Here is a 27,877-nt window from a genome sequence, read left to right as displayed (position 1 = left end):
GCTCTTGTGTCCCTCTTCAAAAAGGTGGTCTCTGCTTTTGTCCCCCCTCCCCTTTATAAAAATAAAACATTTAAAGAAAAATATACGAGATTTCATCGCATAAGACTAAATAGTTTTGTTTAAGTTCTTTTAAAATTACTATATGTGTAAGCATTTATTCATAAGCATAGATTTGTGCGTGTGCTGGGTCATACTGTAAAGCATTTTTTACCGTGTCACAAAAGTTTGAAAGACACGATCGTAGAGAAGCTTTTTCAACTGTAGGGGAAGAGGGTGAAGGATACACAGGACCTCTCCGTACTGCCTTTGCAACTTGCATGATTTTATAATTATCTAACAACAAAAAGTTGAAAGAGAAAGGACGCTGCCTCAGCACCCGGTTGCCTGGAATGATGCTCGACTTTTCCATTGGCCTTTCTCGAGGTCTCGCGTGGACGCGTCTGCTCTCAGGCTTGGGGGCTCTGCGCCGGGATCCCCGACTCCCGCAGCGGGCTCGCCCCTCGGATTTGGGAGTTCACGGGAGATCAGGTCCAGAAGAGCGCCCCGCCCTCAGCAGCCCTCTTCCATCACCAGCCTCGCGCCGTAGGAGCCAAAAGGCGCCCACCGAGGCGCGTGGTCCTCCGAGCCTCCTAGAGCGGCGCTGAGACCCGTTTCCGGGGGCGGGCCGGAACCGGACCGCCTGCTCCCGGCGCCCTCTGCGTGCGGTCCGGGATAGCGGCCCAGGGTGAGTAGGTCCTGGCCGCGGGGCGGGGACCGGAGTGGGGTGAGTGCGGTTCTCTGAACCCGGCCTGGCTGAGGCTGTGGTCCGCACAGAGGCCGCGCTGAGCACCGCGGGGCGCTGACCTGCAGCCGGCGCCGCCCCCTCGCTTTTCCTTCGTTCTGGGCCTTAGGGAGGGTCCGGAGTCCGGTTCCCACCGGCTGGCGCGGCAAGTGTGCGGGCCGGTCCCGCAGAGCCTGGGTGGCTGCGCAGAGCTGAGGCTGCAGTGGTGGGAGACCTGGGAGGACCGGTTCTGTCCGGGTTGCGTCCCCGTCGGCCTCGCGCCTGCAGTTGCCTGAGCACACCCGCTCGTGAGCAGCTCGTGCCGGCTGGCCACCCCATGCGCTGCCTCTCCCCTGCACCCTCGTTTTCCAACCAATTGTCAGCCCGACGCCCTTGCTTTACCCGGTGCGGTTCTTCGCCCCCGCCCCCTCTTCGCGGAGTTGCCTCATTCATTGGACAACTAGCATTCGGACAACTGGCATACTTACCTTGTCCTGACGACCCTTCTAGTGCTGGGGATACTGCAGTGAAGGGGTAACATCCCTGACTTCATGAAACATCTGTTGTAATAGAAGTGAGGCATTAATGCAATAGAGGCAACAAACAAGAAAGCAGTTTTTTTTTTGAGAGAGAGAGTGTAATCGAGCGAGGGAGGGGCAGAGAAAGAGCATCTTAATTAAGCCAGCTCCATGCCCAGTTGTGTTCAATCCCACCACCGTGAGATCTTGACCTGAGCTGAAATCAAGAGACGGATGCTTAACCGAGCCACCCAGGTGCTCTGAGAAAATAGTTTTTGATGATTTCAAGGGCTATGAAGAAAATGAACCAAGAGGATACGTTTGTGAGAGTTAAGGAGTTAGGGGTGGCTGTAGGTGAGCAGGGAAGGTCTCTGCAAGAAGTTAACATTTGAACTGAAACCTGGTGGCCAACAGGCCTTGCTAAGCCCTTGTAGGCAAAGGAAAGTGCATCAGAATGGCATTGGCTAATTTGAGTAACAGAGAGAACGCCAGCTTGGCTGCAGTGTAGTACACAAGGGGGTAGGTGAGGGAGTGGAGCAAGGTGCCCCAGTCCCCTGAGGAACAGAGGTTTTATTCAAAATTGGAGGGAAAGAATGACTCCTGCCGGTCCTCCAGGCCCCAATTAAATGTAATCCCCTCAAGAAGCCCTCCCTGAACCCCCATCTAAGTTAGCGCTCCCCTTCCCCTTGATATTTTCTGTCTCAGGACTCCGAGCAGGAACCTGTTTTGTTATCATTGTATCCTCTCCTCCACTTTTTTCAACTTAGCGCTGTTTTTCTCACATTAAAGACTTATTCCCTGGCTCCAAAGATAGGACTAAAATCAGGTCTTTTCCCCTCTAACCAGGTGGCCCCTCCCTGAGGACATGCATTCCCCAGAAATAAGCAAAGAGACAGGCATGGTAACTTACCCTCCTAACTGTGGAGAGCGGTATGTGTTGAGTTGACAGCCAGGTCTTCTCCTGAGATGCTCCTCCTCTTAAGGTGCTGTGGCTGTCTTGTCGGGGTGAGGAGGACAATAGCTCTGTCAACAGGGGCAGCAGCAATGGTCCACGCAGACTGCCCTGGACAGACAGCCCAGTGCCGTGTCTGGTAGTGGTGTGGCTCTGCTCTTTGCACTTGCCGTTTGTGCTGTCCGGGCACAGATGACTCACCAAGCCTCTCAGATCATCCTCTGTAGCCTGTTATACTCTCACATGTTAAAAGGGCCTTCCTGCCAGATGTTACCTCGTGGCATCATAACCGCAGGATTTCTGCTGTTGCCAAAAGGGACATCGCTTTACAAAGCGGCAGCTACTTAGGAGGCTCAAGCCCCACAGAAAAGGGTACTCTAGATACCTCCACCCAATACACAGGAGCTCGAGTGTCCATTGAGGAGGGGACATGGAGACCAGTCTACTCTGAGCACCTAGCCAGAGCAGATTGTATTTACTGGCTTTTATAAATAATTTTTCCTCAACTGCGACACATATTTGAAAAGAAGCAATAAGTCTTAGAGAAATCAGAAAAATGAGAAGAAGGAAAATAAAAACTACCTTGGAAGAAACTAAGGCTAATGTGCTGGGGTATGTGCTGCCAGATTTATTTTTTTGCTTAGAGTCTGCTTATTTCACGTGGTAATGCAGTAACAATGTTTTCTGGTGTTCCACAACATGGTTTTACTGGTTGCAGAATCACCCACTGTCAGGGAACCACTCATTCATTCCACAAATCCTTGCTGTGTATCAGGCCCTCCCCCAGGCCCTGGGGGTACAGCATGAATAACCAGACTGCAGGCCTCATCTCATGGGGGAAGGTGGATAAGAAGCAAGTAAGTTGACTGCATTATGTCCGATAGCAGGTGCTATGGATGAAAATAAAATGGAATGAGGATAGGGAAGGAATTCTGCGGTGGGGATGGCATTTTGTTTATTTATTTAAGTTTATTTATTTTGAGAGAGAGCACACATACATGTGAGGGAAGGGTGGGGGTGGGGTGGGGGGTGGGAGAGAGAGAACCCCAAGCAGGCTCCAGTCTGTCAGTATGGAGCCTGACTCAGGGCTTGAACTCACAAACTGTGAGCTCGTGACCTGAGTGGAAATCAAGAGTCACACTCTTACCTGAGTGAGCTATCCAGACACCCGGGAATATCATTTGAAGTAGGATGGTCCCAGAAGACATCCCTGGGAAAACCAGGAGTGAGAGGTGGAGGCTTGTGGGTGAGCAGGTCTCCGGTTGTGTCTTCTTGGGATGTGAGGGGTCGTCTGGGCTGACCGGGATGTGCTTGCCTCATGTCTCACGCTTTCTTGTCTCTTCTGTATCTGGGTGGTCCTTCTGGGAGACAGGGACAGGGGTGGATGGGCCTTAGGCCTGGGCTCTTCCTACTCAACACTCACCGTCCCCAGCGCCTGCCTTTCCCCTGAAGGGGACCTTGGAATGGCGGTGCCACTTGCGACGCCCAGACTCCAGGTGAGTGTCCCCTCTGAGCCTTTAGGCTGCCTTCATCCCCATCCTCAGCTTTTCAGCCCTGAGGACCTTCCCAGGGGGCCCCAGGCCCACCCATGTAGCTCCCACTCCTGCAGGTGGGTCACAGGGATGGATTCTGTAAGCCAAGGGTCAGCCTCCTCCCTTCGAAGACTCACAATGGCTCTGTCAACTCCTTCCTGAGGCTTTGGGCAGAAGTAGGCTGCCCACAGTCTCCTGAAGCCCCTGAGCTTCAAGGGTCAGCAAGCAAGGTCAGGGGCCCTGTCCCTCCCCAGCACCTGCCTCCATCTGGTGTGAATGGTCAGACCTTCTTGGTGCACACAGCCTTTGGCTTTTCCACTAAGAGCAGAGAACCAGAGAACAGGACAGGAACTCTCCCCACCAGTGTGGAGGCTCGGCCACCAGCATCTCGAGGGTGCCCCTACCCAGGCCAAGGTTGAGACCCTCACTTCTCCCGTGGCTTTGGCAATAGGGCTGTTCCACTTTTCCTTGGAGAGTGTTGAGGTGTACCCCCTCCCCCCCATGCCAGGCCTTAGGAATGCAACAGTGACCATACAGAAGCCTTGACTTCCCAGAGCTGAACAGGCGTCCTAAATATCCCTGACATGGTCTCCGCATCTCCTGCCCAGATAGCCCCAGACAGCAGAGTTTGTGGTTGCAGGAGGCCGTTGTGTTTGAGGACGTGGCTGTGTACTTCACGAGAATAGAGTGGAGTTGCCTGGCCCCCGACCAGCGGGCACTGTACAGGGACGTGATGCTGGAGAACTACGGGCACGTGGCCTCACTGGGTGAGGCTTCCCCTTCCATCCTGGGGCTGGGCTCAGACACAACCCTGCTTCTTCCACCGGCCCCCTGGGGGAGTTGGTTCCTTTCCAAATTCAAAGCCTAACATGCCCAGAGGGGAAGTTGGAGGGGTTCCCCCTCATCTCTCCATGGCCACCCAGCTGCCCTGCTCCTGGGAAAGTAGGTGTTCCAACCCACCCCAAGTGTGTGTCCTCTGAGGCCTCCAGCCAGGCAGCCAGACACCCTTCCTCCTGCTCCCTGACACGTGCTGCTCTCCTCCCTGCATGTAGGCTTTCTCGTTGCCAAACCAGCGCTGATCTCCCTCTTGGAACAAGGGGAGGAGCCAGGGGCTTTGATTCTGCAGGTGGCTGAGGAGCAAGGGACTGTGGCCAACCTGTGCCCAGGTAAGTGCAAGGCACAGCAAGGCCTGGCCTTCACACAGCTCCTTGTAGCCCCCTGGTGCTTGGAAGGCTGTACGTTTAGTTCCTCACAGCATGGCCAAATTTCTTACTAAACACCTTGCTTGTCACCCAAGGTCACCCAGGGCTAACTTGTACAAGAAACCCAAGTGCATGAACATCCTTCCTTGTGCCCCGAGGTGTCAGGCCAGATCTGTGGGGGCAGTGGGTGTGTGAGGAAGACCCAGCAGGGAAGACCCTTGAGCCGCTTTGATCCTTCCAGCTCCCCGTGGCTCACATGCCAAGGCCTGACTTTGGGACTGCAGAGGCTGCAGAAAGGGAGGAAAGGTGGCCTGCAGTCCTACAGGCCCATGGGGCCTGTATGGGCAGGACTCTGACCTGTCTACTGAGTGGATGACCTGTGAGTGAGTGCTGGGAGGAAGAGGTGAGCAAAGGATAGCAGTACCCCACACCCTGCAGGTCCCACTCCTGCATCAGGCCTGCTCCCTACCCCCCAACCTCTGCCCCAGTACTTTGGGCCAAGCTGTGCCCTCCCCTGTCCTCCTGATGCCCCTCCCTGGTCATGAGTTCCCCTCTTGAGCTAACCTCCCACAGTGCTTAAGCCCTTAATGAACCTTCCTTTGGGTCCTCTTATACAAACCCTGATTTTACAGTTTCTTTCTTGCAAGAAGTTTCCAAACCTCTCTACCACTTTGACATGAGGATTCTGTCCTCAAATCAGAGTTCCTTTTGTGAACGTAGAGGCGAGGTCACCTTTCCATTTTCTGTTCATTCTTCCAGATTCTAGGATGGAGGCCGGGGTCAAGGAGTCTTCTCCGGGGAGTGTGTCCTCTAAGCAGTTAGGACTGTTGGGCACAGTTTGGGGGCGCCTCCCTGAGGAGAGGAATGGCCGTCCTAAAGATGGGTCAGATAAACGACAACTCGACCCCCAGGCAGGCGGCCTTGGTGGGGAACTTAGCACGTCCCTGGGGACCCTGGAGGCAAAACAGCCAGGCTTGGGCCCTGCAGAGGCTGCTGGGGACAGAGTGTACAGGTGTGCTTGCGGCAAGGCGTTCAAGTACAACTCGCTGCTGCTCAGGCACCAGGTCATCCACACGGGGGCCAAGCCCTACCAGTGCACCGAGTGTGGCAAGGCCTTCAAGCAGAGCTCCATCCTCCTGAGACACCAGCTCATCCACACTGAGGAGAAGCCCTACCAGTGCAGCGAGTGCGGGAAGGCCTTCCGGCAGAGCACTCAGCTGACCGCACACCACAGGGTCCACACGCGGGAGAAGCCCTACGAGTGCGGCGAGTGCGGGAAGGCCTTTGGCCGCAGCTCCCGGCTCCGGCAGCACCAGAAGTTCCACACGGGAGAAAAGCCGTACGAGTGCGGCGAGTGCGGGAAGGCCTTCTGCCGCAGGTTCACCCTCAACGAGCACGGCCGCATCCACAGCGGGGAGCGGCCGTACACGTGCCTGCAGTGCGGGCAGCGCTTCATCCGCGGGTCGTCGCTCCTCAAACACCACCGGCTGCACGCCGGGGACGGCCCCCGAGAAGACGGCGGCCGCCAGAACCCCCAGCCCGGCGGCGCACAGAAGACCGCCTCGGGCGCCAGGCCGTTCGAGTGCCCCGTGTGCCAGAAGCCCTTCAAACACAACTCCTTGCTCCTCCTGCACCAGAGGCTGCACACGGGCGAGAAGCCCTTCGAGTGCAGGGAATGCGGCAAAGCCTTCAGCCGGAAGTCCAACCTCACTCTGCACCAGAAGACCCACACCAAGCAGAAGCCCTTTGCCTGCACGGAGTGTGGCAAGGCTTTCCGCAGGAGCTACACGCTGAATGAGCACTACCGGCTCCACGGTGCCCAGAGGCCCTACCGGTGCCGGGCCTGTGGCGGGGCCTGCGGCCGGCCGTCAGCCCTCATCCAACACCAGAAAGTCCACGGGCCCGCGTGTTCCCGGGAGGGTGGGGAGGACAGACGGGTGCCCCGCTGGGCTCCCCGTTGAGTTGATGAGAGGCGGAGAACTCATCCAGGAGGGGGCCCCAAGGCAGAAGGCTGTCGGTCCTCCCCGCTTGGCTGTGAGAAGGGTCAGGGCCAGGGCTGTGGTCGAGCAGCCCGAGGGAAGGGCAGTGAGGAAGGCTGAGCCAGAGCGGGTCCCCCCACAACTGCTGAGCCCAGATGCCCGCGGGAGGGCGGCATTTCTAAACCGTCCAAGTCTGCGCCTGGAGGCACACGCGGGCTCCAACACAAGTGGGGGTTGGGGGTGGGTTTCGTTTTCTCTTTCCACTCCTCGGTTTTCCAAATATTGACTTGTGATGGGGGGAGGGGAGCGGAATCTGTTGGCTTTTTTTTTTTTTTTTTTGGATGTTCATTTGTTACTAGAATTGACCAAGATCAGACTGTTGGCAGGGGACCCAGCCACCTAGTGGGGCAGAGGACTAGAATCCACACAACACCTGCCATGGAGACGTTGGGAACTCTCAGACCCAGGGTTTGTTGACAAGCCACGGCAAAGCTGGAGGGGTAGTGGTGGCTGAAGCAGGACTCGGGAGTGGGGTCTGCAGGCTCCCAGGCAGTGCCTTGGGAGCCCCAGCCAGGCTAAGTGTGATCCCTCAGCAGGCCTGTCAGCAGAAGGTATTCACTGGGGAGAAGCTTCCCTGGGTGGCCGCTGGTGAGAGGGGCCATCTCTTAGTGACCCTTCTTCTTCATCAGCCCCCCGGCCCCAGGAGCCCTGAGAACACTGAGGGGCTTCTACAGCATCTTACAAAAGGTGTGCCAGAAAGGAAGCCGCCAGCCCCAAGCAGAGCTACCAGTGAATGTGTATTTTTTAATCATTTTCCCCCAAATATAAATTTATTTTAGGATATTTGGGAAATGCAAGAACTTAGAAATGTAAAAAACTGCCCTTTGGTCTCACTCTTCAGAGATCACTACAGCGATGTTTGGTGTGTTTTCTTAGCCTCTTTTTTTTAATTTTAATGCTTATTTATTTATTTTGAGACAGAGAGAACATGAGTTGGGGAGGCACAGAGAGAGGAGAGAGAGAATCCCAAGCAGTTTCTGCGCTCTCAGCAGAGCTCGATCTCATGAATCACAAGACATGACCAAAACCGAGATCAAGAGTTGGACAGTTAACTGACTGAGCCACCCAGGCACCCCCTTAGCCTCTTAAAAAGATTTTTTTTTAATGTTTATTTATTGTCGGGAGACACAGGGAGACACAGAATCTAACCCAGGCTGCAGGCTCTTGCTGTCAGCACAGAACCCCGACGTGGGGCTCGAACCCACAAGACTATGACCTGAACCAAAGTCGGATGCTTAACCAAGTGAGTCACGCAGGTGCCTCCCCACCCCCTGACTCTTTCTAATGCACATGTATGGTATTTGTTTTACAAATCGGGGTTTCCTTTGCTTAGAACCGTGTCCCTGCTAACTGGTTTAGGTAGCAGCTTCCTTACTGTCACACATCTGTCCTTTCCTCACACCTTCACTGTATTTGTTGGCCCCGTAGCAGACCTGTGCACATTTGCTTGTGGCTGAGGTGGACTTTCCCCATCAGGGTTACAGATGTGGAGGGACTGTTTTTAACCATTTGATTAATCATGAAAAATGCCAGTCTTGTTTTCATTTATATTTCTTGGCCTTTTCGTGAGTAAATTCCCTGTAAGCTCTTGTACCTATTTTTATTAGGTTTTTAAGCCTCTGTGTTGAGCTCCAATCCCTTTCCCTTAATACCTGTTTCTTCAACTGTGATACAAACCACAGGTCTTTTGGTGGTGGGTGAGCATGGAAGAGATGGGACAGAAACTGCGTCATACACTTGAGGAAGTGATATATTACAAATATTTTTTCCCAGTTCCTTATTTGCTTTTAGTTATGAGGTTTTTAATAAGAAAAATACATGTTCCCTATGGGCAAAACTGTCTTGTTGTGATTAGAAAGGCCTTGTCCACCCCAGGATTTTATAAAACACTTTCTTTACTTTGGTTAAGTTACAGAAATACTACATATTTGCAGTAAAACAATAACGAAATCTCAATACAAAAATAGAAAATATTTCCCTCTTCCCTTGTCCCACATTCCCACCTTACTCCCCAGACATACACCTGTTAAGTCTGGGTAGTTCATTCCAGACTTTTTTCTCTACATTTCAAATATTCAGCCTATGTGTGCCTGTGTTTTTACAAACAGGATTACTCTAGTGTTTGAAATGACTTTTAGTGTGTCGAGTCACCGGGCTAAACTGCCCCCAGAATTCCCTTTCAGCTGAATTCCTGAGTGGCAGGCTATGCAGGAGGAAGGAAATGGTGGTCATTTGTAGCTCACACACCTACCTAATACTTAGACACTAACCCAAAGGCTGTTGTGAAGTGATTTTGCAGATGTGATTAAAGCACCTAATCAACTGATTTTAAGTATCCTGGTAGGTCTGGAGTAATCAGTTAAAAAGCCTTTAAAAGCTTAGGTTGGGGCGCCTGGGTGGCTCAGCTAGTTGAGCGTCCAACTCTTGATTTCAACTCAGGTCATGGTCTTGGTTTGTGGGATTGAGCCCTGAGTCAGGCTCCAAGCTGCCCTTGCCCATCTCCTCTCTTCTCTCTCTCTCTCTCTCTCTCATTCCTCTCAAAATAAATAAATTAGCTAACTAAATAAGCAAGCAAGCAAGCTTAGGTTTCCCTATGCCTCCAGCCTGTGGAAAAGCATCAGCTGGTGATCTTGTCAGCAAATCCTCGAAGTATTTGCAAAATGTGGTTTTCTCACTAAGTAAACTAAGAATATACTTGAAGAGGTGCCCTTTTTCAAAGCACAAAGCCAGTTTTCAGCCCTTTTTTCCAAAAAAAAAAAAAAAAAAAAAAAAAACTGTGGTAAAATATACACAGTGTTTGCCATCTTAACCATTTTTAAGTATACAGTTTGGTGGTATTAAGCGTATTCATACGGTGGACCCATCACAACCATCCATCTTGAGAACCCTTTTCATTTTGTAAAACTGAAACTGTTCCCATTAAACAATTCCCCGTTCCCTTCTCCCAGATCCTGGTAACTACCATTCTACTTTATGTCCCTATGATTTCTGACTACTCTAGGAACCTCATCTTAGTGGAGTAAAATAGTATTTGTCCTTTTGTGACTGCTGATTTCACAGAGTATAATGTCCTCTGAATTTATCAATGTTGTAGCATGTGATACAATGTCTTTCCTTTTAAAAGGTTGAGTAATATTTACTATTGTATGGTTGGACATTTTCCTTATCCACTCATCTGTCGTGGAGACTTGCATTGCTTCCACCTTTTGGCGACTGTAACTAATATTGCTGTGAACATGGGTGTACAAACATCTCTTCCAGACCCTGCTTTCAATTCCTTTGTGTATTCATCCAGAAGTGGAATTGCTAGGTCATAAAGTAATTGTGTTTAATCTTTTTCCTGTTTTCTACAGTGGCTGCATCATTCTACACCCCGACCAGCAGTGCACGAGGGTTCCCTTTCTCCAAATGCTCGTCAACACTTGTTGTTTTTTGTTGTTTTGATAGTAGCAATCCCAATGGGTGTGAGCCCTGACTTTTTTTAAACAGCAGTATTCAAATGGACACTAACAGGAAGCAGCTCTCCTCTGAAAAAGAATTCAAAAGTATCAGTGACATCTGGTAGTGTGAATTTTGTAAAAGGCGTATCTCTGAGTACCACTTCAGCCATATTTCAGTTCCATTCTAATTAAACTTGAACTCCCGTTCTGAGTGCAGGAAATCCACATAATTTTTGGAAATCCTATTTTTCAGTTGTTATGTTCCTTTAAAGAAAAATAAGTTTGCTGACTCAGGTTACTCAGTCTTTCAAACAGGTTTCTATTGAGCATGTGATCCTTGTTGAGCACAGAAGAGATGCATGATGGCAACATCACGGGCTCTGCCTTTGAGGGACCTGGGCCTGAGTAGGAGAAAAGGAGTCACACAGGAGAGGGAGGAGATGGCGCCTCAGGAAGAGCCTGGTGCCAATAGACAGCCCAGGAGGGGTGGGGACAAGGTCTCTCTGTGCTGGACACAGGCCCTTGTCACCAACCTCCTCAGGCCCTCTTGGCCCTACTTCCAACTCCCTTTTTGTTCTCAGGATTCCCAGCTCCTGACCTTCTCAGGCCGGGGGATTAGGGAAATTCTGCTTCTGTGCAAGGCCCTTGGGTCTGTTGGTTCCTCCCACCAGCTTTGGAGCCAAGCAGGCCTAGATCCAAAAGACATTCCTAGAAATAGCAAACAACCCTTTAGAGCAAGGCTTTGATACAAGCCAACAAATCCAGAGCCCACACTCCCAACTATCTCCTTTATCAAACTCACACACCAAGGCAAAGCTCCTCGTGCCCTAATTCATCCCAGAGCCACTTATCAATTAGAAATCACATTTCTACCCTGGAGCTTGCTGAAATTATTCAAACTATCTGACCCTGATTTTACTTAGTGTACCTGCCCTGCATTGCCCATTCCTTCCTGCAGAAACCCCAATAAAGGCTCTGGGCCACACTGTACCCTCCCTCTCTCCTGCCTCCTGACCTATGCTGGTGCTTCCCAGTGTGGCCCTTCATGTTGTACCCTGCCTTCTAGAGAAACTGAGTATAATTATCTTCCTTCATGACAATCATTTCCAAGTCTGCATGTCTTACCATACCAGACTAAAACAAGCCCTAGGTATATTGTAGTATATCATGAGACTCCTGAGTGCCCAAGGATGGCCTGTGGAGAAGCTCTGCTCCAGTTTGTTGAAAGTATTATTGCTCTGGGCTACCTACTAGGATACAGAAAAAGTCCTTAGAAACACATCTTCTTGTAAGTGATTAAGGTAACGACTTTTTCCCTAGTTACATTTATGATGTGGAATCCTATTCCCAGGCTGGAAATAGCTGGAAAGCAATCTGGGCTGGCTCAGAGAAGGGACACACTGACCATTCATAGTGTTTAGGCCTCTGGCTATGAACAGTTGGTTTGTTTGCTCATTGGGCCCAAGGTTCAGTGAGGATTGTGGGACTGGGACATGGAGGTCCTGGAATGGCCTGCAATGGATAGAAGAAATCCCCATCACTGCTGCCCACCCCAGCAGCACCTGCAGGGCCTTTGCACCCTGGTATCTGCACCCCCACACCACCCAGGTGTGGGGTGGGTGGGTGCTCTGGACCAGGCTCTCGTGCTGGCTGAAACAGCTCTATCCTAAGGGTCTTTGCCTCCCCTTCTTGCTCTTTGAGTCATCTCAGGAATGACCCTACCCATCTACCTAGAACAGGCTAGCCTGGGGCCAGGACTCCCCCGGCTTTTGATGCTGCTGTGTGAAGACTCCAGTTGGAAGGCTCCCAGTAGGTGGGACCAGAAGTGTGCTCAGCGCACCCGGGTTTCTTTCTGGGAGCGCCTTGGTTGGGAATTAGGACCTGGAGGGCGGCTGGGAAGCAGGTATGTTCCCTGTCCTTCCCAGTTCTCTATTCACTCGTTTATTCATCATTTGCACAGATGCTCCCTGTGCGTAACCAGAGAGGATGTGGGACTGGTAGAGTTGAGTTAGGAGCGACGGTGTTGCAGGCTGTGAGCGCTAGGACCGAGAGGCTCGGGAAAGGAGCTGATCTCGCCGGAGAACCCCGCAAGGCCCGCTTTTCCCTAGTACCTCCCCTCGGAGTCGGGGCGGGGGGCTGATTCAGTCCATCTCCTCCCGTAGGGTTTGCGCCAGATTTCACCGCGGCTGTCACGGACCCCGATATTTGGGTCGTCGACGAGTCGAGTGCTAGGTCTCTTCTACCGAAAAAGTTCTGCGCATTCTCTGCCCCGCCCTTCCCGCCTCCGGGGCGCATTCTTCCGCTTTAGGTGCCCTGCGCCTCCCGCCCAGCTTCAGCGGTGTCCGCGGCCTGGACCACGTGCCCCAACCACCCAGACAATACCTGCTGTCTCCACTCGGCTCCTCTGCCCTCCTCCCAAGCTAGCCGCTCCCCCGTGCCCACTTCGCCCGTGGTCGAGGCGTCTCCGTTGCCTGGTGCCTGGACCGTGCCCAGCGGGAGCTGCCTTCTGTAGAAAAGCCCGGGCACAGATCTGGTGCGGGGTCCAGCGTCCCCGAGGTGATAAGAGGTAGGCGGGGCCGGGCCCGGGCCACCTCAGGCTCTTCACCCGCTTCGCCAGGACCCCCTCCGCCCTTTGGCCTGCACGTCCGCCACCTTCCGCGGGCCCACCCCTCCCTTGACCCCAGCCCCGCCCCTTCCCCAGCGCCGGGGCGGGGCGGCTGGGAACCATCGAGACGGCCGAGCCTCCGAGCCGCCCAGAACGCCCGGAAGTCTGTGAGAAGAAGAGGGAGCGTGAGCCCGAGGCCCGTTTCCGGTTTTGTCCCGCGTTTCGAGGCTCGGGCGGCCCACGGGGAGGGTGAGTGGGCGCGTCCGGCGCGGACTCGGGTTGGGGCACGTTACGTGCTCATCGCCCTCGGACGGAGTGGCAACCGGCCGACCCCCGCGTCCTCCCGCCTCCGGCCCTGCGGGCCCGGCGATCCCCTGCCTCCCCGCTGGGAAGCGCGGATGTCGCGAGCGGCTTGGGGAGGCCATGGGCGCCTGGCGTGGGAGGTGGTCGAACTGCGGCCGCCTTGGCCCGCGGAGGCAGGAGGCATTTGGGCGAGTCCTGCAGGCCCGGCGCGGGATCCACCCGCGGCCTCCCACCAGGTGTAGGCCTGCTCGAGAGGGGATCCCTGATTCTCCTTTCTGCATAACTACAGCTTCTCAAGTCTCCTTTTCCCCTCATTTACTGCCCGTGGGACAGTGGTAAAAAAAAGGGCTGTGCCTAGGGTAGGGTGGAGTGTTTCCCTTCTCAGGGCCTGTCCGTTTCTACTGGGAACCTGGGATCCAGCGCTTCCAGATTCACTCTTGGCCCGTCGCAGGTGGGGGCCCACCCGACAGTGCTCACTACTGCCTGGGTCAGCTTCACTATGCCCACGGCCTGGAGCTTCCGCCCACACGCCACTTTCTGAGCCAGAAGCTCCCATAGGAAGCCCACTTCTCATTCAGACTGCCTAGGGGAATGCCTGGGATTGGGGCCAAGTTTATGTAGATTGCTGGGGCGGGGGGGGGGGGGGGGGCGGGGATTCTGAATCCGTTCCTTTTCCTACGGTAATCCACTGTTCTGGCGTCATCCTCCAGTCACACCACCACTTCCCCTTGCTGCTTGTGAACAGCTCCATGGACTCATTCTGCCCATTCTATTTTGCTTCAGTCCCTTTGCACATGCCTTCCCTGCTGCCTTTAGCGCCCTCCCTACCTCCATCCTCTTGGCCTAGTTAGCTCCCCTGGGAAGTGACTCATCATTAAACCAGAGTTTCCTAGTTTAAATGCTTTCAGAGTTTTCTTGCACTGGGGCATGGTCATGGTTGTGATGTTGTGTTTGTATCGTTAACCCTTTAGACTGTGCTTCATGATGGGAAAGTTCTCAAGCCTTGTGCGCTGCTACATCCCCATTGCTTAGTCTAGCACTTACCACGTGTGGCAACCACCCCTTCTGTGTCTGGAGTGATTCCCACACACCACACACTCTGAAAGATGAAGCTTTGGTGGGGAGTGGGGGAAGATACTTAAGTGCTGTGGTTATGTTGGTTCCACCTTATGTCCTTGCTAATGAACATCGGGGGTTAAAGGTAAAGGATTGGAGAACACAGTACCCTCTCAGTTAGCCAGGAAGTCAGGGCTAGGGGTCCTCCAGTACCTTGACCTCTGATCCTTTCATAACTGCCAACAGGTCTCATCCAGGACACATGGATGCCCATCCACCGAGCCTCATGGTAGGAGTGTGACTGCCTCCGTTTCCTCACTTGCTCTGTGAGGGCCCCTACCTTTTCTTCTGAACACCCACCCTGCCCCCTGGGCCTTGGCCTAGACCCTCCATTGGCCCCTTGTGGCCATTCCCAAGCTCAGGCAAGCCCATCCTCTGCCCAGACTGGGGCCCATCTGAGGCTCTTGTGGGGGGAGGTTTGTAGGGCTGGCTCCTTCCCCCTCCTTCATACTGCCACTCCCCTTGATTTTAGAGCCAAAGGGGCTCGGTGACTGTCTTGCCCAGCCCTGTGGTACATGTGGCTGAGACACACCATGAGGTGGAGCCAGGATGGGGCTGGCACCCAGGTTTCCCTGGGGTGCTGGTGTATGTTTTTTCAGGAGGCTGTGACGTTCGGTGATGTGGCCGTGCACTTCTCGAGGGAGGAGTGGCAGTGTCTGGACCCTGGCCAGAGGGCCCTCTACAAGGAAGTAATGCTGGAGAACCACAGCAGTGTGGCTGGACTAGGTGAGGCTGCATCTTGGGACCCCTCCCCCTGCATCATTGGTCAGCACCCACCTAGCCAGGCCCTTGTCAGGGCTGTGGTTATGGGGGCCGTGGGTCTTTGTGGATCAAGAGCTGACCCTGGGAGGTGTTGTGGTGAGTTTTGTGCATTGTAAATAACTTTTCCCGTTCTCTTGTGTTTGTTAACTTTTAAAAAAAAAAAATTTAATGCTTATTTTTGAGAAAGTGAGAGAATGCAAGCAGGGGAGGGGCAAAGACAGAGGGAGACAGAATCTGAAGCAGGCTCCAGGCTCTGAGCTGTCAGAACAGAGCCCCACGTGGGGCCGAAACTCATGAACCATGAGATCATGACCTGAGCCAAAGTCAGGTACTTAACTGAATCCGGTGTCCCTGTGTTTGTTAACTTTGTGAGGTCAGATTTTAATGAATCAAATCCATTAGTTTTTGCCTTATGGGTTGTATCTTTGAAATTGTATTTAAAAGTTCTTTCCTCTCCAAGGTCATAGAGACAATTTATACGTTCGCCTGTGAACTTTATGTTTCTTATTTAGATCTTGGCACCACGTTTGTGTCTGGAGTTAGGTAGGAGTCTTGCTTTATTTTTGTTTATACACTGAGCCATTTCCTGGTATCACCGCCTAAGCAGCCCATTGTCTTCCGTTGATTTGTGGAGCCACCTTTTTTCATGTGTGTGACTGTGTTTCTGAGCTGGCCTCGTAGTGTGTCTTAATACCTGGTAAGACAACTTCCCCTTTTTATTCTTTCATAAAACTTTGCTTATCTACTCGTGGGTAATAAGGTAATTCTTTCATATAAGTTTATAGCAAGTGAGTTATTCAATACTTGGAACTGGAATTTTTATTGGGAGTGCTTTGAATTTCTAGAACTAACAAGAGAAGAACTGATCTCGTCCTCATTAACTGTTCCCACCCAAGACCATGGAATGTGTCTCCATTTATTCTCTGTAATTTATTAGAATTCTAGAAATTTAGGGGCGCCTGGGTGGCTCGGTCGGTTAATCGTCCGACTTCGGCTCAGGTCATGATCTCACGGTCCGTGAGTTCGAGCCCCGCGTCGGGCTCTGTGCTGACAGCTCAGAGCCTGGAGCCCATTTCAGATTCTGTGTCTCCCTCTCTCTCTGCCCCTCCCCTGTTCATGCTCTGTTTCTCTGTCTCAAAAATAAATAAACGTTAAAAAAAAAAAAAAGAATTCTAGAAATTTATTAGATTTTCTCCAGAGTGGTCTGGTCCCGTCTAGATACTTTATTTTTGGTTGCTTTGTGAATGTATCTTTTTTTATGTTGCTATATTTTTAACTGAGTATAGCTGCTCTACAGAAATGCTTGTATTTGGTAACTTTGTTGAACTTCCTGCTGCTCTGGTGCTGTATTCTAGGAGGAGTCACCTGCAGCTGAACCAGTGGTGGTTTCCCCCTTGGTGTCCCCAGTGTCCTGGCCTTTAGCTGTGCCCAGAGCCACAGTGGTGTGTCAGACAGGACTTATGTGGATATGCTTGTTTTGTTCCTTATTTAATTTTTTTTTATTTGAGAGAAAGCGAACGTGTGCAATTGGGAAGAGGGGTAGAGAGAGAGAGAGAGAGAGAGAGAGAGAGAACCTTAGGCAGGCTCCATACTCAACAAGGAGCCCTACTTGGGACTCAAGCCCACAGCCCTGGGATCATGACCTGAGCCAAAATCAAGAGTTGGTCTCTCAACCAGATGAACCACCCAGGCGCCCTTTGTTCCTCGTGTTAAAGGGAATAATACTTCAGGGCACCTGCGGGGCTCAGTCGGTTGAACGTGCAACTTCAGCTCAGGTCATGATCTCAACGGTTTGTGGGTTTGAGCCCCATGTCAAACTTTGTGCTTTGGATTCTTGGTCTCTCTCTCTACACCTCCCCAACTTGTGTTCTCTCTCAAAAATAAACATAGAAAAAAATCTAAAAGGAAGATTTTTCTAGGGGCACCTGGCTTGGTCTGTGGAGCGTGCATCTCCTTCATCTTGGGACTGTGAGTTCCAGCCCACCTTGGGTGTGGAGATTACTTAAAAAATAAATTAAAAAATAACTAAATAAAAAGACCCCCCCTTTTTTTTTTTAAAAAAAAAGGAATACATTTAATTAACATCAGAAGTTGGCTAATCATAATCGTAAACAAATTATTTTTCTGCATCAATTGAAGTGTTTGTATGATTTTTTCACCTTATTAGTCTAGTAAATCTTATTAACGTGTTTTGTATTTCTGGAGTAAACTCTACTTAAATTATATTTTACATATAAATTTCAGTACTATTTTGGATTCAGCTAGGCAGTATTATGTTTCAGATTTTTGCTTCCCTGTTCATGAGCAAAATTGACTTTTAATATGTTTCTTTTTATTGTTTTTTGTTGTTTTGGTTTTTTTTAATGTTTATTTTTTGAGAGAGAGAGAGACAGAGAGACAGAGCATGAGTGGGTGAGGGAAAGAGAGAGAGAGAGACACAGAATCTGAAGCAGGCTTCAAGCTGTCAGCACAGAGCCCAATGTAGGGCTTGAACCCACAGACTGTGAGATCATGATCTGACCTGAGGTTGGATGTTTAACTGACTCAGCCACCCAGGCACCCCTGGTTTTTTTTTGTTTGTTTGTTTTTTGTTTGTTTTTGTGTTTTAATTTAAAAAAGGTTTAAAAAAAATTTTTTTTTGAGGAAGAGAGAAAGAGAGTGTGAGCGGGGGAGAGGCAGAGAGAGAGGAAGACACAGAATCCGAAGCAGGCTCCAGGCTCTGAGCTGTCAACACAGAGCCCGACGCGGGGCTTGAACTCATGAACTGTGAGATGACGACCTGAGCTGAAGTCATTTGCTTAACTGAGCCATCCAGGTGCCCCTATATGTTTTCTTTTTGTGAATTGTTTTTCTATTTTTTTGGCAAATGGCCCTTGGCATATGAGTTTCATAAGATGAACTGGGCACATTTTGCTGTCTTTAATTTCTGGAAGAATTTATGTAGGTGGAATTACAGTGTTTGGTAAAACTGTCTGGGCCTTGGGCCCTTGGGAAAGGAAGGTCTTGCGCTAGTGTTTTTTGCTTTTAGTTTTGTTTTTGTTTGTTTCTTTTTTTAATGCTTATTGATTTTTGAGAGACAGGGAAGGGGCAGAGAAAGAGGGAGACACAGAATGTGAAGAAGGCTCCAAGCTCTGAGCTGTCAGCACAGAGCCCGACGCGGGGCTCAAACTCACAAACCGTGAGATCATGACCTGAGCCATAGTCAGATGCCCAACCGACTCAGCCACCCAGGCGCCCCTGGTTTTGTTTTTTAGTGAATAATATCTGTCAAGTTTGCAAGTTTCCTTTTGTGCTGATTTTGTCATTTTTAGTTTTCCTGTGAAGTGATGTGTTCGTTTAGATTTCCAAGTTTTTTAGCATCTGTTTGTTCATAATACTCTTTTATTTTTAGTCTGCATTGTGTGTGTAGTTGTTTTCCTTATTTATTTTATTTTTTCACTGTGTTGACCTCAGTCAATTTTGCCACAAGAGCTGTCGTATTCGTTTTTTCAGAGAACCAGGTTGTGGTTTGGCTGATCTTTCTCTGGGGGTGGGGGATAGTGTTGTTGCCTTTGTTCTCTATTTCATTGAATCCCACCCCACCTTTATTATTTTCTTCCTTTTTATTTATTTGAGTTTGCTGTGCTGTTTTGTTCCCAACTTCTTGAGTTTAACGTTTATCTCATTTGTGTTTTACTATGCTCATTTCTATAATAAATGTATTTAAAAATGTAAAATTTTATTTGCAAATACTGCTTCAGCTTCATCCCATGAGTTTTGTAGTAAATAGAGCTGCTACTTAGTAATTCATTATTTAGTTTTCAAGTAGTTGTTTGTTTTTAGTTTTTTAATGTTTATTTTTGAGAGTGTGTGTGTGGTGTGTGTGTGTGGTGTGTGGGGGGGGGCAGAGAGAGAGAGAGAGAGAGAAAGAAACACAGAATCCGAAGCAGGGTCCAGGCTCCGAGCTGTCAGCTCAGAGCCCGATGTGGGGCTTGAACCCATGAACCGCGAGATGATGACCTGAGCCGAAGGGAGATGCTTAACCGACTGAGCCATCCAGGCGCCCCAAGTACCTAATAGCTTTGAGCTCCGTGTTGTCATAACCTTCACATCCAATTATATTTTGGGTTGGGGCACAGCGTTGTATTGTCCTGTGGACATGACTCCCTTCACAGTTGGCCTAGAGTTGTTTTCTTTGTACATTCCACATGTTCTTCGAGAGAGCACGTTTCCTGCTGAGCATGGAGTCCTATGTGCACCTGAGGCCTTTATCCTTCAGGGTCTCTCTGCTTGCCCTTCCCCACCCCCACAGCCGGAAACCTGGGGGAGGGAAACCCTGACCACAGGGCTTAGCGCCCTCCGAATTAAAATCCATTCATTTGTTGGCTTACTTTTGTTGTTTCTGTCTTGCTTCTTGGCCACTCCTATCTCCTGGAATGTTCCTGCCCTCTGAACTGAGGGACAGGCCATCTCTGCTGAGGGAGGTGCTGGCAGTGCCTGGCTGCTTTCTCCTAAAGCTAGACCTGGCCTGTTCCTTGCAGATTCTTTGGTGATAGATCCCCTGAGGATCCTGGCCCTGGTGTGGATGGGGATGGGCTGGGAGTCCAGGTATCTCTCATTGTCCAACTTGAGGAGCTGGACAGAGAGGGCCACTGTGTCCAGACCTTCTCCCCCTGATGTTCCCTTTGGAAGCTCTGCTTGTGCTCCAACAGCCCCCTGCCTCTTAATTCCTGGAAACCAAGAGCATTGGGCCCTGGGGTGTACCCTCAGCCATGCTGACATGGTCCCCTTCTCTGCCATCCCCACAGCAGGATTCCTGGTCTTCAAGCCTGAGCTGATCTCCCGGTTGGAGCAGGGGCAGGAGCCATGGGTCCTTGACCTGAAGGGAGTCGAGGGGAGAGAGGTGGCAAGGACCTCCCTTACAGGTGAGGCTTAGGCCTGTGGCAAAGAGGTTTCCAGGTAAAGGAGTGAGGAGATGTTCGGGGAACCCATGCCCAGCAAGGGTTGAGGGTGGGAAGCTGAAGGCAGACCCCAGGGACCAGCCAAGAGGGCATGCCGGGCTGCCTGGGGGCACCACGGGGCCACAGGTGGGCCCGTTGACAGAACTATCGCCTGGTCGTGGGGTTGTATTGGGAGAGACTGAACTACAGAAAAGCAGGGACATGAGACTCTTACGTGTTATAGCAAAAACAGAGTTTGCTTTTCAGGCATAGGTTCAATTTCCAATTTTACTGATGTTCGTGTTAAGCAAAGTGCAAAGGAACTTCCAAGGGAAGCACTAAGCTTGGCTCTGAGCAGCCTCTCAGGCAAACATCAGTCATCCCTGAGACAGTTGCCTCCCACCTGCCAGCAGCTCCTCCAGGACTGTTTGGGCTCCTGGGTGACCCCAGCCTCTCACATCAGGCTTCAGGGCTGTGTTGGGTCCTAGGGCTGCTGTACCAAAGCACCACAAACTTGAGGCTTAAAACCACAGAGGTTAATTGTCTCACAATTCTGGAAGCCACACGGCCAAAATCGAGGCATCAGCAGGTTCGTGTCCTGAGGTATGAGTGTATGGGCAGGAGTGTTGGGAACATTGACCCCAGCCCCCAGCCTCCTTGGCCTTGCCTTCCTGCTTAGACCCCTTTTTGATCCTTCCTGGGAAGGAGGTAAAGCTGTAGGCTAGCCCAGTTAAAACCCAGCTCCTACTAAGTATTTCCAAGGTGGAGGAGAGATTTCAAAGGGGGTACCATGGCGGAAAAGCTAGCTGGAGCTGGCAGAATTGGGTAGTTCCATGGGTTTTTACGCAGCAAATGGTCTTTATGGTGATGAGGCAGCAGCAAAGAACACCTCCCCACAATAAATGTAGACTTGTCACAAGCCTGAGACATAGGACAAGAGTACGGCCTCACAGATGAAAACATGTGGAGCGTGTCAGAAAAATGTAAGTACCCAGAGATGTTATCTGTGCCTGGCTAGTGCAGCAGGTAACTGAGGAATGGCCCAGAGCGGCAGCAGGTTGCAGAGCCACACCCCTAACCCACCACCACAGCTACCTTTGTCCCCAGCACAAGAGACCTTAGTGCCTGTCAGCCTGCAGGGACAACATCTGTTGTCTGAGGGAAAACCACTTCCAGAAGGAGGCTCTGTTTTTTAACATGTGCTTGTATCCTCTCACAGGTTGTTCAGAGCTTACAGAGAAGGGCTTTTGAGTTCTAGGGAAGGATGAGAACTCTAGGCTTCAATTATGAGTCCCCGAGGGGCCCCGTGGGCAGTGTCATGCATAGATACACATAGCGAGGCACTAGTTAAAATGGTGGGGATAGATTTTTCTTAATCCATAGTAATAAATTGCAATGGAGAAAGTCCAGTGTGAGTGAACTCGGCTTCCATTTGTTCAGACATGATCAGAGCAGGCAGGGGGTGAGTGGGGTTCAGCTAGAGCCAGGAAGTGATGGATTACAAGAGCGGAAGGGAGTGGACCCTCTGACACCTACCTGGGCTTGCTGACCTCTGCTTGTGGCATTTGGGTCTTGCCCTCCCACAGAAGTTGGGAGACAACCTGTCCCTCAGGTGTGGCTGGAATAAACAGATCGTTCTGACAGCCTTGAGTTTTCTCAGGCACACACCTTAAGGAGGGCTAGGCTCATCCTAGGGAGGAAACCTTTAGCTGTAAGTAGCGACATTAGTCTTTTGTCCTTACGGGCCAAGGATGAGGCCTGGTCGAGAAAGGCTCAGAGGAGCCTGGCTGAGCTGGTCAAGAGAGGGTCTTTGTCAGAGAAGGTGTCACTAGTAAGTAGGGTCACGTAAAAATGGGCCGTGCTGGGTACGAGTGTGACGTGGGCCCAAAGAGGAGAGGGACCATGTGGCTAGCTGAGCCTGAGGGGAAGCCTGGTGCGTAGGGAGGCTTCCCATAGACTTGATTGCAGAAAGCCAGGTGGAGGCAGACTCCAGAGAGGAGTTGGGTGGGCTTGTGGCTGCTGAACCACGTGGATTATCTTTCTCCTTCCTGTGCAGCGGGAGGTTCTAGGCTCACAACTGTGGACGTTTCCACTGTGCTCTTCCTTGGCGTCCATGGGGGCCTTTGTTTTCCAGCAGGAGGGAGAGGAGAGCAGTGCATGTCCACTTTCTCATCTCCAGAGTGGAGGGAGGCCTGGGCAGAGGACTGAGTGAGCCAGCACCATATGGCCACTTTTGCCCTGTCGAAAGGTTGTGTGATTGTGCCCCAGAGGCCAGGTAGGAGATGCCCTGTGTCATAAGGGCACAGAGAGGTTGAAGGGGCATGTGTTGGGGGAACAGAATTGGGTTCATTCCTGATTCTGTAATTAGCTGTGTGACTGGGGAACCACAAGCTCCTTCTCTAACTCACTACTGACCTCATTGGATTGTCACAAAGACTAATTGAGGAACAGCCAGGAACTAAGTGTTCCTTATGCCCAGAAGATGCTCAGTATGTGATGGCCTCTTCCTCACCCTAGGACTGACTGAGAACTTCAGATCACCGAGCTGGAGAGGGGACTGACATTAAGAGCCACCAGGAACCCTGGAACTGGGCCCCTGGAGGATATTTCTGTGGGGTAGAAATGGACTGGTTATAACAGCGGTTATCGCACTGGTTATGAAGTTGGTTGTGATGTTAGTTATGACCCTGGGTGTGATCACAGACACCAAGGAGGTGTGTGAGTTTAGCAAGGGTACTTTCTGGGACTGCCGAGTAGGAGAGGGGCTGACACTTATTTGGAAAGTCTAGAAGGAAGGCAGATGTCAGGAAGGCCTCGTGGGGGTCAGTCAGGGGTGAGTGGACTGACCAGAACCCCAAGGGAATGAGAAGGCAGTATAGGCCACCGGGTGTGGCCTCCTGGAAGCTGTGGGGCTGACGTACGTGGTCAGATGTGTATCAGAGAAGGTGGCTTAGCAGCAGCTGGAGGAAGCCAGATTCGGGTCTGGGGTCCTGCTCAGTACCACCCCCCTTCAGGCTCACCCAGGGCGTGCCCCACGGCAGCTGTCCAGCCTCATCTTCCTCGGAACCTGTCCATTAACTCCCCTCACCACACCTCTGGATCCAGGAGCCTCTGGCACCTCAAGCCCAACCTGCCTTTTGCCACACTTGCCAGGCTCTCCAGCCCAGAACTTCCTTATGGATTTTCACTCATACCGGTTCCCCACGGGACGAGCCTCTGCTGATGTGTCCCCCCCCCACAGGAACACACGGTAGTTGAACGCATGAAGTAAAAGTGTCAACGAAGCTAAATCTTGAGAACTGTCCAAGGCCCGACTTCTGGTAGTGTTTTCCATGTGGGTGTATCCTTGCCTGATGCAGCCTCCGCCACTGCCCCTGGTCTTTGTCCTTTCTCTGAGCACAGGGGATAAGAACCATTTTATTTCCTGTTTATTTCAGATTCTGCAGCTGGGATGGCAAGTGAGCAGGCCTGTGAGGACGTGGATGCTCTAAAATCGGAACCCCGTGTGGCCATGGTCAGAAGCTCCCCACAAGGTTTTCCTCAGAGTTCTGGCTTTAGAGACACCTCTGATTCTGAGGTCTGGTCAGAGAGTAAGCCAAGCTCCCTCCTCCAGAAAAATTGCTTGAACACTGGCACTGTGACTCCCAGGAAGACCTTCGCCAAGGAGGGTGCCCAGGGACGTGGCGAGCTGGAGGGCATTGGCGTACTGGGTTGTCACCCTGACAAAAGTAAGGGAGGTGCCGCAGAAGGGACATCCCGAAGATGTGATATGTGTGGCAGGAGTTTCAGATCGACTCCGGACATTGCTCTGCATCAGGAAATTAATACACCGAAGAAACCTAACAGATGTCCAGAGTGTAAAAAAAAATTACCTGATTGCTTGCAGGGGAAACCTCGAAGTAACTGCCATGGAGAGAAGCCGTATGAATGTGAGGAATGTGGGAAAGTCTTCAGGTTGTGCTCGCAGCTTAATCAGCATCAGAGAATCCACACTGGAGAGAAGCCATTCAAATGCATTGAGTGTGGAAAAGCTTTTCGTCTGAGCTCAAAACTTATTCAGCATCAAAGAATTCATACTGGAGAGAAGCCTTACAGGTGTGAGGAGTGTGGAAAGGCCTTTGGTCAGAGCTCCAGCCTCATCCACCACCAGAGGGTCCACACGGGAGAGAGGCCCTATGGCTGTCGGGAGTGTGGGAAGGCCTTCAGCCAACAGTCTCAGCTGGTCAGACACCAGAGGACCCACACTGGAGAGAGGCCCTACCAGTGCCAGGAGTGTGGGAAGGCCTTTAGCCAGAGCTCAACCCTGGCTCAACACCAGCGGATGCATGCCGGGGAGAAGCCTCAACTTCCAAGAAGCCCAGGTAGTCCCAGCCACATTGCCCATCAGAGAATCCACACTACAGAGAAACCGTTTAAGTGTGATGAGTGTGGGAAGGCCTTCAGGTGGGTGTCTCGCCTTAGTCAGCATCAACTGACCCACACTGGAGAGAAACCTTATAAATGCAACAAGTGTGCAAAAGCATTTGGTTGTAGCTCACGGCTTATTCGCCACCAGCGAACTCACACTGGAGAAAAACCATTCAAGTGTGATGAGTGTGGGAAAGGCTTTGTCCAGGGCTCACACCTAATTCAGCACCAGAGAATTCACACTGGAGAGAAACCCTACGAGTGTAGTGACTGTGGAAAAGCCTTCAGCCAGAGTTCAAGTCTCATTTACCATCAGAGAATCCATAAGGGAGAGAAGCCCTACGAGTGTGTCGAATGTGGAAAGGCTTTCAGTATGAGCACACAGCTCACAATACATCAAAGGGTCCACACTGGGGAGAGACCCTATAAATGTACTGAATGTGGGAAGGCCTTCAGTCAAAACTCAACCCTTTTCCAACACCAGATAATTCATGCAGGAGTGAAGCCGTATGGATGTAGTGAGTGTGGGAAAGCCTTCAGCCGGAGTTCCTATCTTATTGAGCACCAGAGGATCCACACTCGTGCCCAGTGGTATCATGAATATGGGAATACCCTGGAAGCTTCTACCCATGTGAGCCGTAGAAAAGTCAGCACTGTAAAGAAACTGCATAAATGTAACGAATGTGAGAAAATATTCAGGTGGCGCTCACATCTAATCATTCATCAGAGAATTCACACTGGAGAGAAACCTTACAAATGTAACGAATGTGGCAAAGCTTTTAATCGGAGCTCACGGCTTACTCAGCATCAGAAAATTCACATGGGATAGACCACCTGTCTTTATAAATGTGTATAAATGTGAATAAACCTGCAGCCTTAACCTTAACGTATTTTATATGGGATCATTTATACTGACAAGAATTTAGAATGTGGGGATAGGTTCAGAATTGCTCCCTTAAGAGAGAAAATGTCCAAATTCGTACAAAGTGGATATATCTTTGCTGCAACGTGTGACCTCATCCCGCGCAGCAAAGCCTGTGTCCCTCAAGCCAGGGTGCACACGTGTAGACTTTCGAGTTCACAGAAGAAAGACGCCACATCCCGCGGATGAGGAAGTGTCATGGGAAAAGGCCCATGAGCCCTGCCACACAAGTAGCTGAGAAGTTGCCCAAAGCGTCTTCCCTTAGCAGTTCCTTAGACAGTTCCTCAGACTGGCTTCAGCAGTAAGGATGTGTTAGCTTGTGCTAGTGGAAGCCCAGAGGAAGCTGCCTTCTTCACCTGACTCCTTTTCCTCCAACTCCATCCCCATCAGAGCAACCCGGGGCTACAGCCAGAGGGCCTGGCACCAGCCTCTTCAGACAGGAGCTTGGATCAGTGCAGGCACTCCAGGAGTAGCACCTGCACCCAGGGACCTGCTCTGTGACTCTGGATGCCACTGTTCTCCATGAAATCCAGAGTCTGTCTGCTTATCTGAGCATCGTTACAGGGTGACCATAAGAACTGAATGTGGGAGAGCTCCCTGCTCCCACACTGAGACCCCGAGCCAGCATCTCTAGCGGAACCCAGGGCAGACCTGGCCTCAGCACTGCAGAAACTGCTCATGTGAGCCCAGCGGAGCTACCCGGAGGCCAGGCTGCTTACCAGACTCCCCAGAACCGCTCCTGCCACACAAACTGCCAGAACCAGGAGGGTCTGCGAGCTGCATGTGAGACCATTGCCTTTTCCCGGATGCTGGTGGAGGTGGAGACAGACTGCTGACCCGCAGAATGAGGCTAACAGTGTTGATGGTGGCCCCGCCCTCAGGGTCCTGGCCCTGCCAACTGTGAAAAAGTTCCAGGGGACCAGAAGTCTTAGACTGGCTACTACCCACGACCACTCAATCGACACCTGCCGATCTTTGGTGTCATTGACAGTTATCGGAGGGGTGAAATTTGGACCAGGGACCCCTCCCCCTTGTCCCAATGGAGAGGCCCATTTCTCCCACATACAGAAAGATAACCCAGAGGGACACAGGTCAGTCACTTCAGGATTTATTGCAACACTTGATTTGGGTCACCATCACCTGGTATGGTTAAGCCTGTGGGTAGGTCTTTGAGACACAGCCTCAATGGCCATGTGTGGTATGGCCCAACAGCAGGTTCTGGATTTGTATTAGGTGAAAGTCAGGCTGGCTGATCCCTCTGTTTGCATTGGGAATTCCCCAACTTTCTGGCATTAGGAACAGCAGAGTTCAGGATGGTCAAGTCTGTGTGTTTGTGTTTCTAATACATGGACAGGGATCTCGGTCCCACAGCAGGTCAGCCCAGTTGCCACCCACTGCTGCTCAGTCAGGCACAACGAGTGATGTGTTCTTAGGCCACAGTGCTAGTCCTAGGAGTGAAGATTGTCCCCCTGGCCTGTACCCGCCCCCTTGGAAGTGGTGTTCCCAGCCCGGGTGTCAGGACACCATGAAATCATTGTGCCCATTTCAGTGGCTGTAACCGCCTCTCCACAGAAGTGTGTCCAAAAGGGTCATTGCCAGAGGACCAGGGACTTTTCGTGGGCCCACGTGCCTTAGGAAGGCAGTCTGGTCACTGAATGTGCCATTCCCAGAAAGGAAACCTGTCTCTGCCACTTCTGGGTAATGATGGGACAGAGGGGTGGAAAGTTACATGAACTCTTCCAGATTCCAGCCTGAGCATGGTGCTTTCTGTCTTCTAACAGCAACCACAGGCCAGCCGAAAAGGGCCAGAGGATTCAACCTAAGTCTTCTTCACCTGGATTCTCTCTTTGGATTGATATGGTTCTAGATCAGGAGCTGACAGATTATAGCGTATGGGCAAAATGCAGTTTGCTGTTTATGCAGCCTGTGAAAATATGTACGAGGCCATTAGACTGGGTGACTCTCATGCCTTGGGAACTACACAAGCAGATCAAAAGCTAAGCCAGAGTCCGTTCCTGTAAATGCAATCCTATCTGAGAAAATGAAATTTAAGAACACCTAATCACAGTCAACTAGATTTCCCCAAATAAGGCACCTGCTTAAGCCATAACCAGTCACACAGTTTCCCAGTTTTGCTCCTGCATCTGTAAACACCTCTCCCTTTTCTCCTGCCAGCACAGCACTCCTGATGTTTCAGTGTGGTCCTGCCTGGCTCCAGGCAGTGTTTGTTCAAATATAAACTCTTCAAAAATTTAATGTACCTCAGTTTACCTCTTAAAAGGCCTAAAAGCTAAGAAGCGTTTTTACATTTTTAAATGGGAAAAATGACTATTTTATGACGTTTGAAAAGTATGTTGAAATCACATTTCAGTGTGACCAAATAAAGTTTATTGGAACAGA

At 51.1% G+C, this 27,877-nt stretch overlaps 2 protein-coding genes and 1 long non-coding RNA gene across 22 annotated transcripts; 2 read left to right on the top strand and 1 right to left on the bottom strand.

Annotated features, from left to right (window-relative positions):
• Positions 1-127: 127 nt before the first annotated feature.
• On the bottom strand, positions 128-12,965 carry LOC123383237. 2 transcript variants are annotated; one of them, XR_006592784.1, is made up of 3 exons: positions 12,826-12,965; positions 3,378-3,591; positions 128-2,533 (listed from the first exon to the last, which is right to left on the bottom strand). It is a non-coding gene; the product is annotated as an uncharacterized LOC123383237 (long non-coding RNA). The 2 variants fall into 2 exon arrangements; XR_006592785.1 differs by lacking the exon at positions 12,826-12,965 and having other exon boundaries at positions 128-2,530; positions 3,378-3,514.
• ZNF517 (zinc finger protein 517) lies at positions 647-7,441 on the top strand. 7 transcript variants are annotated; one of them, XM_045050224.1, is made up of 6 exons: positions 670-724; positions 2,949-3,087; positions 3,583-3,726; positions 4,403-4,529; positions 4,815-4,928; positions 5,724-7,441. In XM_045050224.1, the coding sequence occupies exons 2-6, from the start codon at positions 3,034-3,036 to the stop codon at positions 6,923-6,925; spliced, it is 1,641 nt and encodes a 546-aa protein (XP_044906159.1). In that variant the 5' UTR covers positions 670-724; positions 2,949-3,033; the 3' UTR covers positions 6,926-7,441. The 7 variants fall into 7 exon arrangements, with proteins under 7 accessions (XP_006943530.1, XP_044906159.1, XP_019678860.1 ...); XM_045050223.1 differs by lacking the exon at positions 670-724 and adding an exon at positions 2,533-2,842; XM_019823301.3 differs by lacking the exon at positions 2,949-3,087 and having other exon boundaries at positions 3,603-3,726.
• ZNF7 (zinc finger protein 7) lies at positions 12,879-27,877 on the top strand. Of its 13 annotated transcripts, none has more exons than XM_045050222.1 (6): positions 12,901-13,009; positions 13,145-13,297; positions 14,654-14,696; positions 15,034-15,193; positions 20,017-20,133; positions 23,586-27,877. In XM_045050222.1, exons 3-6 carry the CDS (start codon positions 14,670-14,672, stop codon positions 25,382-25,384), a joined length of 2,103 nt encoding a protein of 700 aa, XP_044906157.1. In that variant the 5' UTR covers positions 12,901-13,009; positions 13,145-13,297; positions 14,654-14,669; the 3' UTR covers positions 25,385-27,877. The 13 variants fall into 13 exon arrangements, 12 of the variants coding, with proteins under 12 accessions (XP_006943528.1, XP_011289836.1, XP_044906157.1 ...); XR_006592783.1 differs by lacking the exons at positions 12,901-13,009; positions 13,145-13,297 and adding an exon at positions 13,319-13,589 and having other exon boundaries at positions 23,586-26,568; positions 27,259-27,877; XM_006943466.4 differs by lacking the exon at positions 13,145-13,297 and having other exon boundaries at positions 12,879-13,009; positions 15,067-15,193.

The sequence above is a fragment of the Felis catus genome, chromosome F2 (genome assembly GCF_018350175.1).
Source record: "Felis catus isolate Fca126 chromosome F2, F.catus_Fca126_mat1.0, whole genome shotgun sequence".
In the NCBI taxonomy this organism is placed as follows: domain Eukaryota; kingdom Metazoa; phylum Chordata; class Mammalia; order Carnivora; family Felidae; genus Felis; species Felis catus.
The sequence above is the reverse complement of the archived record's forward strand: the minus strand, read 5'-3'. Positions and strand labels throughout refer to the sequence as shown.

Bases quoted from the DNA above. Each gene is read 5' to 3' on its own strand.
- ZNF517 (XM_045050223.1), top strand. From the start codon at position 2,787: ATGAGAAGAAGGAAAATAAAAACTACCTTGGAAGAAACTAAGGCTAAT. The intron at 2,843-2,948 runs GTATGTGCTGCC...TACTGGTTGCAG, and splicing joins ACTAAGGCTAATGTGCTGGG to AATCACCCACTGTCAGGGAA. The intron at 3,727-4,402 runs GTGAGTGTCCCC...TTGTGGTTGCAG, and splicing joins TTGCGACGCCCAGACTCCAG to GAGGCCGTTGTGTTTGAGGA.
- ZNF7 (XM_045050219.1), top strand. From the start codon at position 13,447: ATGTCGCGAGCGGCTTGGGGAGGCCATGGGCGCCTGGCGTGGGAGGTG. The intron at 13,590-14,653 runs GTAGGCCTGCTC...AACTGCCAACAG, and splicing joins CCCGCGGCCTCCCACCAGGT to GTCTCATCCAGGACACATGG. The intron at 15,194-20,016 runs GTGAGGCTGCAT...CCATCCCCACAG, and splicing joins CAGCAGTGTGGCTGGACTAG to CAGGATTCCTGGTCTTCAAG.